The sequence below is a fragment of the Equus przewalskii genome, chromosome 19 (genome assembly GCF_037783145.1).
Source record: "Equus przewalskii isolate Varuska chromosome 19, EquPr2, whole genome shotgun sequence".
In the NCBI taxonomy this organism is placed as follows: domain Eukaryota; kingdom Metazoa; phylum Chordata; class Mammalia; order Perissodactyla; family Equidae; genus Equus; species Equus przewalskii.
Window position 1 is genome coordinate 38,160,740 of NC_091849.1, and position 19,426 is coordinate 38,180,165.

A 19,426-nucleotide genomic window follows, 5' to 3' on the forward strand; every position below is an offset into this window, starting at 1 on the left:
CTATTTCTACCTGTGTGTTGGTTGTCTTCTCCACGTTGGCACATAGGGCACAGGCCATGCTGACATTCATGTATGTTGTCTGTTGTCTGGAGTGTAAAAGCCACAAAGGCAGGACACTGTTGTATTTTGTCCTCTTTGGTCATTGCTCCATGCCAGCACTTTTCAGAAAACAGCCTGAGTGGGTGCTCAGCCCACTTGCTGAATGACGAGCAAGGGGCTGGGTGGTGTCTGTGGCCTGAGGGGACTGGGGCAGCTGCAGGGCGAACCCCAGTGCTCTCTGGATTTGGTTTTGTCTTGTGCAACGCTTACATTGGCAAATTGTTGGAAATTTGGTCAGTTCTAGATGATCAAAGCTAGGAGAGTTAGCTCACACGATGATAGCTGAATCAAGTTTCGAAATGGCCTTGACATGAGGCTCTGGTTCTAGGCTAAACCCACCAGACTTCAAAGAGAAATGTCAAGTCCTGAGTTCAGCTTCAGAAAAGAAACTACATTGAATGGTAACTCACCCCTACCTGATTCAAGCTGTTTCAAGTAACCAGAGCTCAGTATGAGGCCAAGAACAGAGGCAGCCAAGTACCTTCCTGTGTTCACGTGAGTTATGGACCCTGTGGCACCGTCAGAGTAGCCTGGAGACTCACATGCAGTTGTGGGCGCCGTATCGTGCTGGGGCCACCGGCCAAGGCGAGGGTGCCGAGTAAGAGGATGCTGAGGGGTCATGACACCCACTGTCTAATACTTGTGGGCCTCTATGTAGAAGAAGACAGGAGGAGAAAGAAAAACGTGGCAGCGGGACTGAGCTCAGAGCAGGAGAAATGACAAGGGAAGTGGACCTGGGTTCAAGGTGATGGGATTTTCGTCCCACCAAAAATGGCATTGAATGGGCCATCAGGGTGGAGAGGGTGTGACGGCAGTGGGGGGCTCTCCAGTGCACAGGAACCTGGAAAGGAGCTCTTAGGGCCTCTCCGCTCTGACAAGAAAGCACTGCAGAGCTGTGGTCACAGCGTGGGCCCACATTCCTCTTTCTGACCACCCTGGAACAAGTCAGCCACTCCATGCCTCGCTGTCCACATGTGTATGTAGGCTGATGTGGGGTCCACTTCCAAGGGCTGTGTCGGCACTGAAGGACACAGCGCTCGCTCGGACACTGCCTCCCGCCCAGAGGCAGAGAAAGCATGGGGCTGCAGGGGGGCTGGAGAGAGGGTCGAGGGACACAGACAGCACGAGAAGTCATCACTTTATTTCTAAAAGGAAACCCACAGCAGCAGTCTCAAAGACACAAACTTAGGGGTTGTTTCAAACACATAGAATTCATATATTTGCTCACTTCGGTTGCTCTGCAAAATGAGGAAGAAGCTGCATCCTGCCCACAAATTAATACATATTCCAAACAGCAACACTGCCCTTTGGGCTTCTGTAGCATTCTGGAGAGAGCCTTCCTTTACCTATGGCTTAGGAGAGCCAATCCCCTCAGGCACAGCACGGCCCCCACCCTCCTACATCCAGAGGCCTGCGAAGGGGTGTGGGGATGGCATCCATCAACCTTTGCAAGCCCAGAAACCCCCAAGACAGAGGAGGCTCACATTCTCTGGTGAATTCAGAATATCCACACGTTTGGCAAGAGTAGCTTGTGGGCGAGCCCCACGCCAACCCTGAGGCTGTCACCCCCTCCCCACACCCCGGTCCAGAGGCTGAGCCTGAGGCCTCGCTCCTCTGGCTTTCCCAGGTGCTGGGGGCAGGATGTCCTTGGGACCTCAGTGCTGGGGAGAGCCTGATGGGGAGATTCCTGGCTGTTCCTGAGTGGGCACTGCCTCTCAGAAGACCACTTCTGGAGGGGAGTTCTGAGAACTGGAGCTGCCCTCTGGTGGAGAGAGGCTGGGAGAGGCAAGGCCCCACGGCCCTGGGGAGCTCCGCCTGGTCCTCTGTTCCTTAAGGCCTGAGCAGCCCTGGCTCAGGTCAGCCAGCATTGTGCTCCCTGCTGTCCTCTCCTACAAGGTTCTCAGATTTCGCTGTCAGCACCCTGCCCCATCAACCCTGTGAGCCCCTTGCTGGGGGGCCCAGCAAGACCCTGTTGCCTGGGGCAGGCCTCTGGGAACAACTCCTGTAGAAGATGGGCTGGGGCACTGCCCCACCCTGAGGCCCCAGGTGGAAGGAGGGGTGGACTGGGAACAAACCCAGGAATCTGGGGCTAGAAGCAACCATGGAGAGGACCAGCCTGCTCTGTGCACCCAAGGTGGAAAGTGGAAGCTACCTCCGCCCAGGGACGGGCATGGCGACCTTGACAGACTGGTCCCCTCTACCCCACTGCTGCTCAGGCGCCCTCACCTTCCCAGGCCACAAACCCCAGGGTTCACTTGGTAGGAGGCGGCTATTTGGTGAGACTGCAACAGTCAATGTCACCAGCGTTCCCAGGGTGTCCACGGAAACCCAGGCCCAGGGCCCAGATCCCCACCCTGCCGGCCTCGCAGACCCTCCTTCCCACTTCCCTCCACGCCTTTCGCTCAGGGTAGCGCTGTCTGCTCTGTGCAGGGGCCCAGGGCCTCTGCTTCAGGACCTTCCACCTCTACGTGGGACGGAGTGACCATCCACTGGCTCTCAAAGGTGGCATTCTTCAGCTGTCCCAGCTGCAGTGATGGCGGAGCAGGAGACAATAGTGGAGACAGGGGTAGGGCGCTAGGCCTCCTCCTCACCCTCCTGGGCTCAGGGCTGTACATACTCAAGATGCAAATGCTAAATGCTCAAGACTTTTATAGTGAATTACAAGTGGATGATGGTGAGTCTTCAGGCCATGAGGCCTCTGGTGGAATATTTCAGTTCTTTGAAAAGACAAGAAACTAACCTGATGGAGTGGGAGGACCCCTTCGGGCTGGGAGAGGCCAGGGTGCTGGTGGGACGGATGCTGGGGGCAGAGGCTGGGGCACATTGCCACGGGTCTTGACGAGCCAGGTCCAGGTCAGGAGTGACTGGGGGCCAGAATGAGAGGGAGGGCACTCTTGCCCCCTCTGCTTGGTGGGAACGTTATTCCATGAGTGTTATTACTTTAATTTTTAAATGAGTAATTTAAAAAGAGGTAGAACAGTGATTTCCAAACAAGGTGCGTGTGGGGGCTCTTCTGTGCTCCTGCTCCCCACCTCTGCAATGGGGCGGCTCCGGCGCGCAGTGGTGCAGCAGGGACTGAAGGGATGTGGGGTGTTTGGGGGGCATGCAGTCACCCAAGCAGCTCCCCACGTCTGCACAGGTGAGACCCCAGGCGCAGCAGGAAGCCATGGGCCCTGGCCAGTCTGATGGAAACCAGCAGAACCACGTCCTCTCTCTGCTCCCACAGCCCCACGAGGGGCCAGGCCCCGGGGGTATCGGAAGCCAGTCTGCCCTCCAACCAAATGCTTCTTGCCGCCTTTTCCATCCATTCTCTGCATACAGCCGGGCCTCAGAACCCTGGACAGTATCCAGGGATGACCGGGGCAACTTCGCGGAGAAGCGGGAGCATCCTAGTTGCCCTGCATGCTGTCTAAACCAGTCCCTTCCCCTCTTCCAGAAACTCCTGAGCAGACACCAGGCACCAGGATAACTTCTAATTTAATATTATAATAATAAAACCATGGTGGTGCAGAACCATGACCTGTATTTTAAATCCCTAGGGCCCCTAATGAGCACTGAACTCCTGCTGGAGCTGTTCTCAGGACAAACACACAGGATCGACAGCTGCAGCTGCAAAAGTAAATGGAGCCTGGCCTGACCACTGCAGCCACGGCCATGGCCGGCGCCCTGCCCGGCCCGCTCCCCTGGCCACCGGGGCAGTATCCAGAGGAACCGGCCACCTGCACGGATGGCAGGATTAAGATGATAACGCCGAAAAGCAAACCTTAATGAGAAAAACCCCTGGAAGGAGACAAATTTAATTTTCTTCTCCTCTTTGGACATCTTCGTCCAGAGGGAGGTTCTGAAGTGAGGCGGGCAGTGGGGAGCGTCCCTCTCTCCATGACCAAGTGGCCTCGGCTCTCAGAGGCTCTGCCTGTCATCACAGATCACACCCTCCTTTTTTCCGAGTCTCTAGAAAGAGTAAGTGATTACTGTTTTGTTATCATCTAAATTAAAAAAGGTGAAGTTGACTGGGTTGGCGCCGTCAGCACAGCAGTTTGACAATTGGGGCGACAGCTTAACTACTGAGCAATTTTTTGCACAATTTGAGAACTTTTTTTTTTTTGCCAAGGAGTCAGTCTAACAAACACATCCCACTCTTGCTGAAAATAATTTCTTTTCCCAGTTCTTCTAGGAATAAAACACTTTTAATGTATTTGTCAGGAATTGACACTTCATTTAATAAGATTAAAAAAGTGACAATTTAAAGAGCAATTGAGAAGAGACCCACATCCATGATGGTCCCATGGTTCTAACTAAAACCAGAAGAAAAACAGAAAAAGCGCTAAGAATATGGGACAGTGTGTCTGTGTGTGTGTTATACTATTACACCTGTCTCGAGTCCAAAGTGCTGAGCAGCAACCCCACCTTTAAGGCGCCAGCCCCTCATGGCACATAACCTGCCGGGAAGCACACATCCTGCCTAGCACACGCCCCACAGGGCACACGCGTCGCCTGATGTGCTCAGTGCCGCCCTACCCGACCCTTCCAGGAGGTGCCCGAAGGTGGCTTTGAAGGCTTTCCCCAAAAGCCCCAGAGAATTTGTTTTTTACTCTCCCAAAAAACATGATCTGAAACGAAGAGCAGGGGTTTCTGCAGTGTTGTTTCTTGAGCTAGGCTTGGTTACCAAGGTGTCATCTCCCAGTCTGTAATGAAGCAGCATCACAACAAAGCCCCCTCTGTCTGTCTCTGCCGGGAGTCTGGCCTCCCCTGACCCCTCCTCAAACGAGACACCACACGGGCTGTGCCCTCCTGCCCCTGTCCCCTCCGCTCAGCTTTGGCGTCTCCTTCCTCACACCCACAGCTCCCAGCAGGACCGCCTCCACCCTCTGCTGCGCTGAAGACCCTGAGGGTGCTGGGGACCCTCCAGCTGCGCACCCGCCGTCTCAGCCTCTGCACTCCCACTTGGCTCCCTTTGTCTCTTCAGGTTTTGGGGCCTTTTTGGTCCAGTTTGCTCCAGGGCAGAAGTCCTCCTTGGGACCAGCCAGGGCTCTGGAGAATGCCAGTCACCTGGGGACTTCTTCTTGGCTGCCCACTCATCCCTCATTCCCTGGAGACCCAGGCCTTGTCCTGGGAGTGTCTGGTGTGACGCACTCCACTGGGGTCTCCAGGCCCCCTCCAGAGGGCCCTGACCCAGCCAGGCATACAGAAAGAGCCCTCCGGCTGCCCAAATCAGAAGTTCACAGGAGATGCGAGGGAGAGGCAAGCCACCCGAAGCTGAGCTGCCAGGCTGGCACTTAGTTACCTGTGCCTAGAACGGCGACGCGTGCTGCGTGGGGAGAGGAACTGAAAGGTCTGGAGATAGAGGGTGGGGTCAACTCTTCCAGATCCTTCCCAGCCGACTCCCCATTTCCGCAGGTCAGCAGTGCTGGCCTCCAAGCCTAGGGGCTCCTCTCTGGACAGGTGACCTCAAAGTTTTAAAAAGAAGCCCTTGAATACATGATATTTTCGAGACATGTGAACTCCGCCCTCGCTCTGACTTCTCTGTCTCCTCTTGTCCCCATGGGGCAGCGAGTGCACTGCTGAAGGAGGTGCTGAGTGGGCAGGAATCCTCGGCGCTAACTGGCGACTGGGGGCTGGATGCTGACAGAGGCAGCGGCCAAGCCATGGAGGGCGGCCACTCACTGTGAGCCATGGCACCGCCATTTGCTACAGGAGCCCCTCCCACTGGGAAATGCCTGGCACCCTCAGGGGTTCCGCCCAGCCCACAGTGGAGAAGTGGACAGAGCAGAGAGCTGAGGGCACAGAGGGAGACTCTCGGAGCTCTGGGGACGTGGGGAGAAGGCTGGCCCAGCTGTTCCTCCTCCCCCAGGACTATCTCCTTCCCGGCCTGTGTGTGAACAGAAAGACCACCTTCCTGTTCGTTCATGCAGTCTGATGCCACCCTATCATTCCAACACTGAAACTCACTAGAAACTAAGTTATGCGAGGAGAAGACTAGTCAGTCGACCCACTGGCTCTTTGTACACCCACAACCAACGTGTCTTTGAGACACCAGAAAGGACCAGAAAGAAAGCCCACTCCCCGTAAACCCCACCCCTCCTTCTAAGCGGGGTCATAGGGCACGCAGAGGACTAGAGCCTGTGTGTGGAGGACTCAGGGACACCGTGCTGCTCACTTGGGGGGCCTCATGTGGAGCTGACTGCGACAGCCACCAACAGCCAACAGGAAACTCTGGAGATAAGCAAAGCCAGACAAGAATCTGATCCAGTTACAAAGGCAGTTAGCACTGGACTGCAAATTACTGAGACATAGCGGAGCCAGACTCAGCTACACAGTCAGAGGAGATCGTTTTGATGAGGATTAGGAGAAGAGCTCTTAGACCCGCTTGTTTCCAATCCCGGGTTGAGGACTGGGGTCTGGGGGAACACAGCAACCACCAATCAGCCACACGTGCGGCAAAGGCCCGGCCCCATATTCCCAACACTGACCGCTCGGCTAACCTGGGGCCGTTCCCGGGCAGGTCCCGCCCAACCGACAGTTGGTAGAGATTTATATACATGTAATTCTGAACCTGAAATTAGCAGGTGGCATCATAACTATTTCCTTGTCAGCCTCCCAAGCTTAAAGGCTGGATACATTTCAGGAATGACAGGTTAATAACTCAGCAATTCGAGTGATTATTAACTCCAGTGTCCGTGGGTTGATTTGCTCATTGTGCATTTTGTTGAATTTCCTCAAAGGGTTTCCTTGTCAGGTGCCGTACTGAGCTGCACCAGAGCCTCATTGAGATGTGCACAGTATTTCTCGGCTGTACCCCACGCTTACACGTTCCAAACTAGGGAAGGAAAATTAGAGCTCAAAAGGGATTAAAACAAGTGATTTGCTGTTTGAGCATTTCAACAAGATCTGGAACACCTATGATTCAGCAAGTGGAAAATAACTGAAAGAAATAAAAAGTTATTTAGTTGCCAGGACAATGTGCTCCTAACAGTAAACACTCTACGAAACCCATTTCCTCAAGGGTGCCTCTAGGTAACAGAGGACGGAGAGATGCTCTTCCGTTCAAGCGTTCACGTGCTGTTTGGTATTCCGCTGAGGGCCTGTCTATGCCTTCCTTCTGTTCCCTTGCCTGGCTTAGATTAGAGAGGTAGGGTGTTACTGGTGGGCTTGATGAAGACTGAAGACCCATTTTCTCCCCCTGGAGACCAGCCTGATTTGAACAAATTGAGGAGAACAATGCAGCCCCTTTCTGTCCTTGGGAGAAAACCTGTTCTGGGTCGGCTTTTGCAGCCAGGTCTGCTCCTCTGGGGGGTGGGGGGCGGTCAGAAAGATCCCTGCTTGGGGGGACAGTGGATCTCGCCTCTGCATGCCTCCTTTATTGGTGCTGCCGGCTGGGCGAGCGTGAGTTGGAGCCCGGGCTGGAGGGCAGCGAGCTGCCGCTGGGGGCCTGCAGGGCGTGGGGGTCGAGCTGTTGACCGGCCAGGCTGGTGTCCCCGGTCCCCGGCTCCTCGCTGTTTTCCTCCTTCTGGCTGCTCTGCTGCTCCGGACACTCAAAGTGGACACAGTGGAACACCTGGGAGAGAAGGCAAAGACCAGTGAGTGCGGGGCAGCGTCCCACTGGGAGCTGCCCTAGAGGGAGAGCCTCCCACCCCCCTGCCCCAGCAGCCGCCTGACAGCAACTGGAAGCTGGTAAACCCGGTTCAGTCGGTGAAGACAAGGACGAAGGTCAGTGCTCGGAAGGCCTGGAGTTGGACGGCGCAATGGGGGTTCCTGTAAGACCTCTCACTGGGTTGCTCCACTTTTTGGTTACTTTTATCTCATGAGCTCCTTTTTCTTTTATAATTAATTAATTCTTGCATTTGGCAGTTGGGTTAAAAGTCAACAGGGGGTGACTGGTGAGGCTGCACAACTCCATGAATACACTAAAAACCACTGAATTGTACATTTCAATGGGTGAATTGTATGGTATGTGAATTACATCTCATAAAGTTATGAAAAAAACAGTCAGCGGGGCATTACCCCTGGGCTGATCTCCGAGGGCCAAGGGAGCCCCTCCCTCTCACGTTTGCCCTGTGCTCGGGGAGGGGACAAGCTCCTGGGGCACAGTCACCAGCTGGCAGCAGCGCCGTGGAGGGGACTTGGGCCAACCTGGAACAAACGCCCTGCCCTCACGTGGAGGAGCCGGCCACCCCTGGAGCCAGGAAAAGCTTGCCTCCGCCCGTGGGTCCCCCCGGAAGCATTACAGAGGCCTGTGCTCAGCCGGGCCACCACTGCACCACGGAGCCCAGGGCCGAGGCTGCTGGTGTGCGGCCTGGGGGTGCGGGGAGAAGGGGCAGGCGGAGGGGGCCTTCAGGATGACGGCCCACACCCCCTCGGCGCACACACGGAAAATCCCCTCAGCACTGCCTGCCAGCCAAGCCTGTCTGGGTCCCAGCTCCCTGGTCTTCAGTGTGGGCTACGATCTACTCTCCCCAGGGCATGCCAGTAGTTTGAAGGGAATCAATTTCCAGATCCTCAAATTCTGTATTTTCTAAAGCTGCCTGAGAGCGTGACTGACTTCACAGCAGCCTTCGCCCCTCCCAGAAGGAAAGCGTGGCCCTCGCCTGCCCTGCTGGGCATGCAGCCCTGGGGCGCAGGCTCCCTCGTGCCCACGGAGCCCTCGAGGGACGCAGCCTCCAAGAGGCAGGGCGGGGCCCCTGGGAGGTGAGTGTGGCCTCAGTGAGGTGTTCTGAGTACCCAACTGAAGTGTATACATGACAGGCAATTTTTTTTTTTAATGTAACTAGAATTTTTCCAGAATTATGAAAACATTTTCAAGAAACACTGGCTAAAACCCGTGGATAAAAGTTTTCCACAATTACTTCCAGATTTGGTGTGCCGTATTCAATAAGTTGCTTAAAATCTATTTTAGCAAATCATGTCATCAAATATGTATTCCTAATAATTAGTCATATTCCATCTTATAAAATGTTTGCTTTCTATCTCATATTAACAAAAGTAACTGTATTTAAACTTATGAAGAAATATTTTGCTTCTCAACCTCAAAACGTCCACAGGATTACACTTTCTCCCAAAGTCCCTTTAGAGGAGATGCAAACCAAATGTCTGAAGGCCACTGCTGACAGCACCGAGGGGACCCTAGGCCCTGAATAGAGTTAATTTAAAGAGTTACTAGGCAGGCCCCGGAGGGAAGGAGAGGACATTTTGGCGTTAGAAGTGCTCCAGGCAAGGGGAGTAACTAGGGTGAAGACCATGGGGAGGAAAGAGCCCAGCGGTGTCCGAGGAGAAGCTCTGCGCAGCAAACCCTAAGGAGAGGGGCCCAGCGAGGGCTCAGGAGCAGAAACACTCCACGACACTCATCCCATGAATATTGAGTGGCTGCTCCCCACAGGGCCGGGCGGGTACATCAGATCCAAGGACAGAGCTCCTGGCCTCAGGAGTGTACGTGAAGTGGTACCGGGATGCCTGGGAAGATTCATCCGGCAATGAGGGGCGGGGGCCTAGAGATGGAGCACACTGCGGGGAGTGTGATCAGCTCGGGCCAGCACCACGGTCTTGGCGGGGTGAGAGCTTTGAGCAGGAGGTCACCTGTCAGAAGTGAAGTTCAGGGGAGTGAATCACTCCAAGAGAGTTCCCAAAGTTCAGGCCGAGAAAAGCTGGCACAGGAGGCTGGAGCTCGGGCAGCTGTGGGGACAAGAGGGCCCGCGCAAGCTCACTGGGGGAGAGCCTGGCAGTGGTGGATCCCAGAGAGAGACGGAGGCTAAGATTGGTGAGGGTGGCAGCAGGGTGCAGACGAGGCCTCAGCTGGAATGGGATTTAGGGGTGAATCCAGTTCCCGAGGGGCCTGCTGGCGCAGGAGAGTCTTAGAGAAAGTGGGGTGTGGGCTGTTGAGGTGACAGGAACTGAGGCTGGGGGAGCCGTCTGGTCACCAGGGCCTGGAGCTGGGGGACCAGGGGCAGAAGACCAGCTGCTAAAACCAGAGCATCCTGGACATACACCTGGTAGGGCCTGGGCTGTCTGAACGTCACTACCTTATCCCAAGCCTTTCTCCCTTGGGTCTCCAGACTCCTCCTAAACTAGCCAAAGGCCCTAGATAAGTAAGAGGAGGCACCTTGTAAAGCTGTCACTGAACTTGGGTGCAAATGCTGAGGCTCAACCCTAAGTGTGTAACTGGTTGGTAGTGATGTGCCTGAAAGGGCCAGTGGGTGCCTGGAGCCTGTGTGGACAGCCAGGCACAGGGGCATGGCCACACTCTGAGCCCACGAGGGTGAGACACACTGCTGGCCCTCCCCTGGCCCCCCAGTGCTCCTAGGAGAACTGCAACCCTCACGCTGCCTTGGGTGGGGGCCTGCTGGCTGGAAGAGAGCCGCTGAACTTTGGATCTGCCCAGGTTAGGCGAGTCTGTTCCTGGATAAGGGCCCATCTGTAGAGGATAAGGCAGTGGTACCCTGGGAGTGCGAGGATGCCAGGCAGGGCTGGGGGACACCTGCCACTGTCCCTGAGGGAGGGGCTGAGTGGAGGAGACTGCAGGGCTCAGGAGGAGGAGCTGCGGCAGAGAGCTGGGGGGATGGGGGGCTGGCCCCGCCTCCTCCGGGGAGCTCTATATCCTCCACAGCTCGAGTACACTCCACACCACGCACACACTCGTGCACACACACACCACGCACACATACACACATGCATACACAGAGCCCTTCTACTGCAGAAGAGTTCACAGAAGACAAACGTAACGTCAACTGTGAAATTATATTTAAAATATAAATTCTGTGCTTACTTTCTGCATCACTATTTTTCCATATCCCCACTTCAATTCATTTCTCTACCACTGTTTCACATTTCACATTTCAAACTCTAATATGAAGACCGACTGAGGCCATGCGTCTTCGTCTGGGAGGAGACTTGCTCTCAGAGCGAGCTCATTTCTCTCCTTAGAGCTCAGGCCTCGGTGGCGGGGCTTCCTGCGGGCCCCCAGGGTTGCAGAGGCCCGAGTTAGCCTGGTCCCTCCTTCCTTTTCCTTTCTTTCCTTCCTCCCTTCCTTGACGGCAGAGCTCCCTGTCTGGGCCCATGTGCAGGTACCCGTCAACAGCCAGATGGGAGGGCCTTTTACGCAGATGTAAGAACTACGTGTGCCATCAGTTCTGACCTGAGCTACACGGAGTAAATGTGAAAATCTACGTGGCAACTATTAATCTACTCTTCTCCGCCAGCCCAACATTGCTTCAGCTTCTCAAGTGACAAGACCATCTTCTGGCGGTTACCGATAGTCTCTTTCGCTTTATGAACACCTCTCTTTCCAAGAACAGGACTGGGGGAGGGGGCGGGGGGGGGGGGATGCCCCGGGGCCCGCTTTTGCTCAGCGGCCCGGGCCACCGCCCCAGGACACATCTGCACTTGTTCACATCCCACAGGCACTCTCAGTCAAGCTCTCCCTGAGCTTCTTGTAAGCGAACGGACATCCTGTTCTCTCTCAACATGACCTGGAGCCGTACTTCACCCCCAGCGCCCGTCTCCATCTTCTCCAAATGCCGGATGTTCTGAACACGCAGCATTTTACTGCACCTTCCCGCGGCTGACCCTGGAGCTCTTTTATCCTGCCCCATCTCGTTCTTTAATCGGTTATTTGTGTAATCCTTGCTCGCTGTGCTCCCTGTCAATATCTTGGAGGCTTCTCCTCAGGGCCCTGCTGAAGCTAATCCTCGAATTGACTTACATTTGTCCTACTCTTTATTACCTTTCCTCAAGCTCTCCTGTCTTGTATTAAATGGGTTTTCTCTCCTTTTGCTCTTGCAAGCTTCTCTTCAGTCCAGGCCAGCCCTGCGAGGTTTTAGGGCGCCTCCCGCCCAAGGCCCGGCCCCTCTTCCTGCCTCTGTCTACCGATCTGTCAGCTCCTACCTGACTCAGGGACCAAGGTCTGGTTGTCTTTCCCCGCCTCGGTGCCTGACACAGGAATAAACAAGTCAATAAAAATTCTGGTCTGAAAAACAAAGTTAAAAAAGATCTCAGGGTGGCCGGGCTCTGGATAACGGCTGGTTCTTTAGAACGTGCCTGTCACCTAAGGAAGGGTCCCCATACGAGACACTACCCTGAGGGCAGGGTTGCTTTCTGTTCCACACTGTCCTGGCAGGAAGACACTGTCCATAGTGTAAACACTCACTGGCCTGACTCCCGCTGTTGTCCCTCGTTCCCGCTGTCATTCCCACTTCCAGCCTGAATCTCTCTCTTCCTAACTGGGGTGGCATTAACTGCTCAACCGTCTTTAGCCCATTTAATCAACCTATTTTAAAATAATGCAAAGGGCTGTGATTCCAGCACGTCTAACAATACTGATGCCATCTCAGGGGCTGTTTTGGTGTTCTCCTATGGATATTCCTCCCCCAGCACCACAGAGCTCACGGTAGACCCTTCCAGCTAAGTCAGGGGAAACTGGAAGCCCTCGGAAGTCCCAGCCGCTCGCTGCCTGGCTGAGCTCTCCTGCGGTTGTGGGTGGGCGCGCTGTGGCCAGGGAGCAGTGACCAAGCACCAGGAGCAAGGGCTGCCTGAGAGCCGTGCTTCAGTCTGTGACCCCAGAGTCTCCAGGGTGTCAGTAAAGGACCACCTGACTTTAATGCAGGTTCTCTGAACATCTCCAGAGAGCCAAGCAGGCTCGGCTGGATTCAAAGGCCACACACAGGAAACAGTTAATTTTATAAGCCACAAACTGTGTGGTGAAGATTCTATGTGAAAAAGGATGTTTTACAAATGAAAAGATCAGTGAGGGCTGGCAATAGCGAAGAAGAGTGTGCAGTAAAGTGAGCAGGCGAAGGGAGGTGGAAGTCGGGAAAGGACGGTGCCTCTGTGTGGAGGCACAGAGGGCAGAACGAGCGCGACATCTGCAGTAGGTGTGGCAGGAGGAGCCAAAGGAGGACTCCAGATAAAGGTCTGGGTCACATGGTGAGATACTCTGCTCCCTGCTCTGTAGAACAGTGTGCTGGCTCAGTCATCTCAGTTGATAACCCAACCACCAGCCCTGAACCTAACACGTCACGAGGGCAAAGCCAACCCCCAGCCAGGTCCTGGACCACTGCAGACGCAGAGTAACCATCACGGAGTGTACACCTCTCCACCACCATCGTGTGCAAGGCTGGGTTCCTTCCCTTGGGACCTTGGGCACCTTTGGATGGGCACGTTGTCCATGGGCATGCAGGGAGGCGCCTGTGGGTGTCCCAATTCGGTTCTTGGAAGTGGGGGTGTTTTCAAGTTAACCAGCTGTGGGGTACTTGTCTCCTTCACTGGTGGCCACATGACCTGGGCTCGGCCTCGAAGCTGCCTCCCGCCCCTGCAGAGGTGCATGAGGAAGAGAGGCTGCGGTGCCTCTTCTCTTGTCACACGGGAACTGGAGGTCTCCGACAGCTTGGAGGAGTCCTCGCTACCACGGGGGGCGGGTTCCCATCTGGAAATGTGCCGCCTGTCCCACTGCACCCCCAAGCTCCTCTTCCCACCCAGCACCAGCCAGGCCCTGAGTTTCTCTTTGCTCAGGGGCTGGTGTGATTCAGCTGCTTTCCTCCAATCCTTCCCAAGACCGTGACACCCCTCGAAAAGGCTGTGACCAAAAGTGAATGAGGCATACAGGGCAGAGGCACACTACTGATTTATGCAAAACCATTACCACCGTCGCCGCATCATTTTCCCTTCTCCTTTTTGGCAATCATGTATCCCATTAGCCTGTTTGATTGCCGCTGCTCACAAAGGGGCACCTTCGCTGAACCAGCTTCAACAGCCTCTGGATCTATCCCCCGAGAGGAGCCGGCTAATTTGGAACGTAGTCGTGTGTATGAATCCCACACAGCCTTAGTCACTACCCGCGTGTCCTTTTTTGTAGCTGCTGTTTATTATCACTTTGCTGTTCCTCTCTGGGAGCCATAATTCTCAACATGTTTCAGACAGTCTGGGGTGTTCTTTTCTCCATGAACACTGGAAAGGATGTACACAATGTACTGGCCCCTTCCTGGTGATCACACTAATTCCTCAGTGGGCCGCTCTCTGCCGCCTTTCATTAGAGGGACTCCCCAAGCACAATTTGCTCGACATTTCTTTGCAAAAGCAGAGAAGCCTCTGCCAATTTGCCAAGTTGGCCTAAGAGTCCACTATGAACTGTTGCAGAAATTGGGAAAATTTAATAAATGTTGACCAATGGCTCTACCTTGCTTTTCTGGTTTCTCCTGAGTAATTTTCACAGACTGCTTTCATGCCAACCAATATAAATAGGATTTCTGATCTAAGCTTTCACCTTACATTTACAAGGTGACGCATCTTTATAAAATAGATACCTACCTCTCACTGCTATCTGCCCGGAAGTCAGACACAAAGGCGTCCTTCTGAATTATACCACCCTGAAGACTTCCGGTCTGTGTTTCATGGCATCTGGCGTGGCAGCAGCACACACCCACTCAGCACTCAGTAAACGTTAACTGCTCCTGATGGGCGTGACAATTAACGTCTTTCTTATACTCGCCTCAGGAGAAGTTAAGATGTTTTATTTTTGTTCCTTTAAAAATGAAGACCAAGTATTTCCAACAAAACATGGCTTTTTATAAACCAAAGTTTTATATATGTACATCTAAACAGCCCGAAATATTATTTTCAGTTAAGGAACCCACTTCATAGGAAGGCATTTCCAGATTGTGAGCAACAACTTTTCAGGATTGCTTAGAGGCGACAGGATACCCAAGCAGTTTTGCACAAGTACTTATTCCGACTTGGTATGGGAGTAAATTTCTTGGTGACACTGCTTATGTATGGCAACAGTTTTTCTAACTTTCCAATGTCACTTTCCCATATTCACACAGGCCAGGGCACCCACAAATAACTGGAATTCCACTGCTTGGAAGGTTCTAGAAAAAGAGGCTCTCCAATACATATCACCCCAGGCAGCCCCAGAATTCCTGACTGCTGTTTTTAACGGCACATACTAGAGCTCCAGGGAGAGTGATTCATTCTCTTAACTAATTTGGCCCTGCAGTGGGAGAGAAGAATCTTTTTATTTTTGAAAAACTAAGAAACAAAAAAAAGGGACATGTTCCAGTTCCCAGGAAAACGTGGCAGATGTGGTCTCACCAAGACCCCTTCCCACTGGACAGGCATCAAGAGAGCCTGGCTGTGGCCCCCTCTCCCCTCAAGGCCAGCGTGTGTGGCCCCAGTCGCCCTGGGCAGGTCTTCGCTTTGTCCGGGTGACGCGTGCCTGTTTTGTCTGGAAGAGCTCCACCTGCACGGAGAGTTCAGGCCTAACCCCCAAGTGCCAGCCTGGCAGTGGGACGCCGCGAGACAGAACCCTCACGCGCGGGACGTCCCCATTCGTCTCGTTGCTCAGAGGCCCCCAGGCCTCACCTGCTCGGTTCGGGGCCCCCTTCTCCCAGGCCACTTGTTTGGTGCAGAATTACTGCTCCTCCAATACAACAGGCATAAGGACTGCGGAGGGTTTGAACAATGACGAGTGCTCACTGTTGTGTCACTTGCCCTCTCTTTTCCCAATAAAGTCTTTCATGATAGGCATTTAAGTATAAAAATGTAAAACATCGTCTTTTCTAATTATGCTACAAATTAAATATTTTTCTGTCTCACTGGGAAGGAACCTTTAAGATTTATTTCACTCTCTTTATTTCAAAAACAAGTGTCCTGAGAGCCAGGGAGGTGACGTGACCTGCTGGGGGTCACACCGCTGGCTGGGGGTGAGGCTGGCAGCAGTGCCGAGGTCTCCGGTGCACACTCGACAAGGCGCCTGCCTTCCTCCCCCGACTCCTCTCTCGTCCTCGGCGCACTCCCCACCGCCCCCGTCCTGGCCCGTGCACGCTGGCTGTTTCTCAGAACTTACTTCTAGACCCTCCACACCCCTTTCTCCTCAGCCTGACTCTTCGAGGCACCTGACCTTCATCATCAGCCGCACGTGTAGTCCTGAAATCCAACGTTTTGTTTGAATGGCTCACCTTTAACCACCTGCGCCCGCCCCTCCCGCCATCCTATATTTTCTTGACGCTCATGATTCTTGACCTTCTCATAGCCGTCAAAGCCCTACCGTCTCTAAGGTCGTGGGGGTTACAGCCTTGGTGCGACCTTCAGTTCTTCCTCATTGCTCAGATCCAGGTTGGCACAAGAGATTCCTGGAGCTGATTTCCCTCAGAACCCTGTACTCTGGCCCCCGCTCTGATTTATGGGGGGGCTACGGTGTACGGTACACTGGGCTGGGTGCTGAGACATGAAGATACCATGAGACGGTCTCTGCCCTCAACAACTGCAGTGCAGCGCAAAGCCTCTGCCGGGCCCATTATGCAGACAGGCGCCAGGCTGGCCCACCAGCCCTGTGCTCTGGCCCTGCTGCTCCTGTGCTTGTCTTCTCCTTGCCCACACCGAGCCTGTCTCTGCAAATGCCACCTCTGCCCTGCAGACACCGCACAGGGCATCCAGGTGCCATCTGAAAGCTAGATTTGTCTCGGTTATTTCTATTCCCGAGCAGGTTTTATTTGTGTGCATCCCTTCCCCATCACTGCCATGAGCACCCAGGTTCGGCTGGGTTCCTTCTCCCCGGCAGAAGTGGAGTCTGAAGGCTGGAGGTCACGAGCCCTCTGAGGGAGTAGCTCGCTGGTCCCTCTGCCCCATATCCCTCCAAGTCTCTGCCGCTAGGATGTCCATTTCAATCCTGGTGTGGACCTGCCGGGAATTCTGGCGTTGGGAGCCAGCGCAGGACTGCTGAGGTGCCCCTTTGCGGCTTAGAGGACATCCTCCAGAGGGTGCTGCCTGGGAAATCCTGGGGAGTCAGAGGGGGCGTGATCAGACCTGATGGGGTATCTGGGAAGTAATTATCGTCAGGCCAGGGAAGAATGTGTTTGTTTTTCTTTTTTACAGAGTCTGTTTCCCTGTTTTTTGCTTTTTTTCCCTTCACTAGAGCCACATGTTGCTATGGGAACGAGGATAGCACTGGGAGCCCACAGCCACTCACCGGGCTGACAGAAACCTGTAAATAAATTCTGCCTCACTCCAGGCTCCGTGCTGAGTAGTCCTGGAGGGCAGCTCAAGCAGCCACTTGCAGACTTTCTGCCCTGCTGGTGCCGGCTTGTGCAGACCCTCCTGCCACAAGCCCATGGGCCAATGACTATGCCCCACACGGCAAGCATTGCGTGTGCAGAGGGATCTGTAACCCCCTACTCTCCCAAACCCTCCACAACACAGCCTCATTCATGGCTACCCAGTCCCGAGGGCCGGGATCACTTGATCCATTTATAGATGAGGACCGGCCCCACAGGACCCAGCGCCACATCAGCCGCTGCTTCGGTTCACGCCACGGCACTTTCATCTCTGACTATCTACAGCATCGAGTGCTATTCGCAGTGTCACTAGAGTTAAGGTGCTCTCCATGTGGGGTGACTTCTGTCAGGCAGTGTACCTAAAATCCCCCTAAGGAAGGGCCCTGACTCAGTTTCTCTCCTAGATCTAGCATAGACTGGTGCATGGAGCACGCCCATGGGAACCATCTGCTCACCACCATCTGACTCGGGTAACTGGGCGAGGGCAGGGCTGGGCTCGTTTCTGTGCCTTTACTAGTTATTACGTGTTTCTGGAAGATGAAGCAGCCTGGATGTTAAGAGCCAGGCTGCCTGGACTCCAGTCCTGGCTCTGCCCTCCCCAGCCGGGTGGCCCTATGCAAATCACTTCACAGCACTCAGCTTCAGTTTCCCCATCCATGTTTCCTTTTTGCTTAAGACATTTTTATTGTGAAAACTATACTCTAAAAGGTGCAAGAAATACAGAAGTACAGCTTGTTGAATAACTATACAGTGAACATCATGTAAACTCTCCTTGGGTCAAGAACCAGGAATGTCACTCGTGCCTCGTTGTCTCTCCACGCGGCCCTTCCTAATCCGAGCCTCCCCACCCCGAGGCAATGACAAATCAGGGTTTAAGAGTAATCATTCCATTGCTTTTTTTTTTTTTTAAATAGTTTTACCACCTGTGTATGCATCCTTAAATGTTACAGTTTGGTTCTGCATGTTTTTGATGTTTATATGAATGTAACCCTACTATACGTATTGTTTTGTGTCTGGCTTCTTTCCTTCGTGATGCCGTGACATCCATCCACATGCATCGCAGCCCCCTGGACATACTTCACCCTGCTCATCCATTCTCCTGGGAATGGACGATCGGGTGGTATCCCGACTGGGTCTGGTATGAACAGTGCTGCCCTGAGTGTCCTCATTCTTGCATCATGAACTTGTATTAAGAGTTTCTTTAGAGAACATACATAGGTGTGAAAATGCTCAGTCACAAGCAGGCATGCATGGGTTCAACTTTAACAAATCACACCACTTGTTCTCCAGGGTGACCGTGTCAGTCTGCACTCCCACAGCACTGGTGGAGAACTGCCCATTGCTCCACACCTTTGCCAGCACTTGGTATTCAGTTTCCTCATTTTTAAAATGTGGTGAGAGTAGAACCTACTTCACATATAAGGATTAAATAGTATAATCAATATAAAGGGCTTGGAATAGGGCCTAGCACATAGGAGTGCTCAGTAAATACTACCGCTATTATAATAACGATTATCATTATTATAAGGGTCCTAAACTAGGAGATACTGAGGTATTTGGCATACATACTTTTCCATTTACAGAAGTTTCTGGTTTAACAATCTCCTCAGCTTGACTATGGAAACTCTGCTATGGGATGCCAGGGTCTCCTGACGATGAGAAGTTGTTTCACTAAGGCTTTTTCTCATTTGGCTGACTGATGGGGAGAGGGAGAGATGGATGGACAGACTGAATGGTTCATTCACTCATTCAGCCAACAGGTACTCTATGCTCACACGCGCCAGGCCCATGCTGGGTGCCAGGGATACAAAGAAAAATAGGACACAGCCTCTCTCCTCAGCTACATAAATTCAGTAAACAAAATGGAACGCTGCGAGCGGCCTGCAGACTGTCGATACCATCCTCAGTTCCTCTTATTGACTTGACAAAGGCTCTTACGTGGCGCTTGTGAGCAGGAACCCAGTCTTTCCATACTGCAGAGAGTTACTTTTTCCTACAGTCCTTTTTAACTCCTGGGACTGCTTGTGCCCCTGAGCTCTCTGCCTACTGCAAAATCACTCCAGAACTTGCTCTCAAAGCCGGGTTTTCATAAAAGCAGTAAAAAGAAACAGGCGTAACTTCTACTTCTTTCAATACACTGACTGATGTTTCTGGGTCCACAGACGGATCTCATTTTGGCCCCAGACTGCTCTCTTTAAGGATGTAGGAGTGAGCCTTTGTTATTTTGCTGCGATAATTAATGAAACAGAAGGGAAGGGCCTGTGAGAGGTGCTGTACTGGCACCAGCACGC

The 19,426-nt window shown here is 53.4% G+C and overlaps 1 protein-coding gene across 1 annotated transcript in view; it reads right to left on the bottom strand.

Moving 5' to 3' along the window:
* Positions 1 to 1,220: 1,220 nt before the first annotated feature.
* The window catches only part of BTBD9 (BTB domain containing 9), a 381,962-nt gene continuing 363,756 nt past the window's right edge, over positions 1,221 to 19,426 (bottom strand). The window contains exon 11 of the mRNA XM_070586015.1: positions 1,221 to 7,654. Within this exon, the coding sequence (XP_070442116.1) occupies positions 7,457 to 7,654 (198 nt within the window). The 3' untranslated portion in view covers positions 1,221 to 7,456. The remainder of the gene's footprint in view (positions 7,655 to 19,426) is intronic.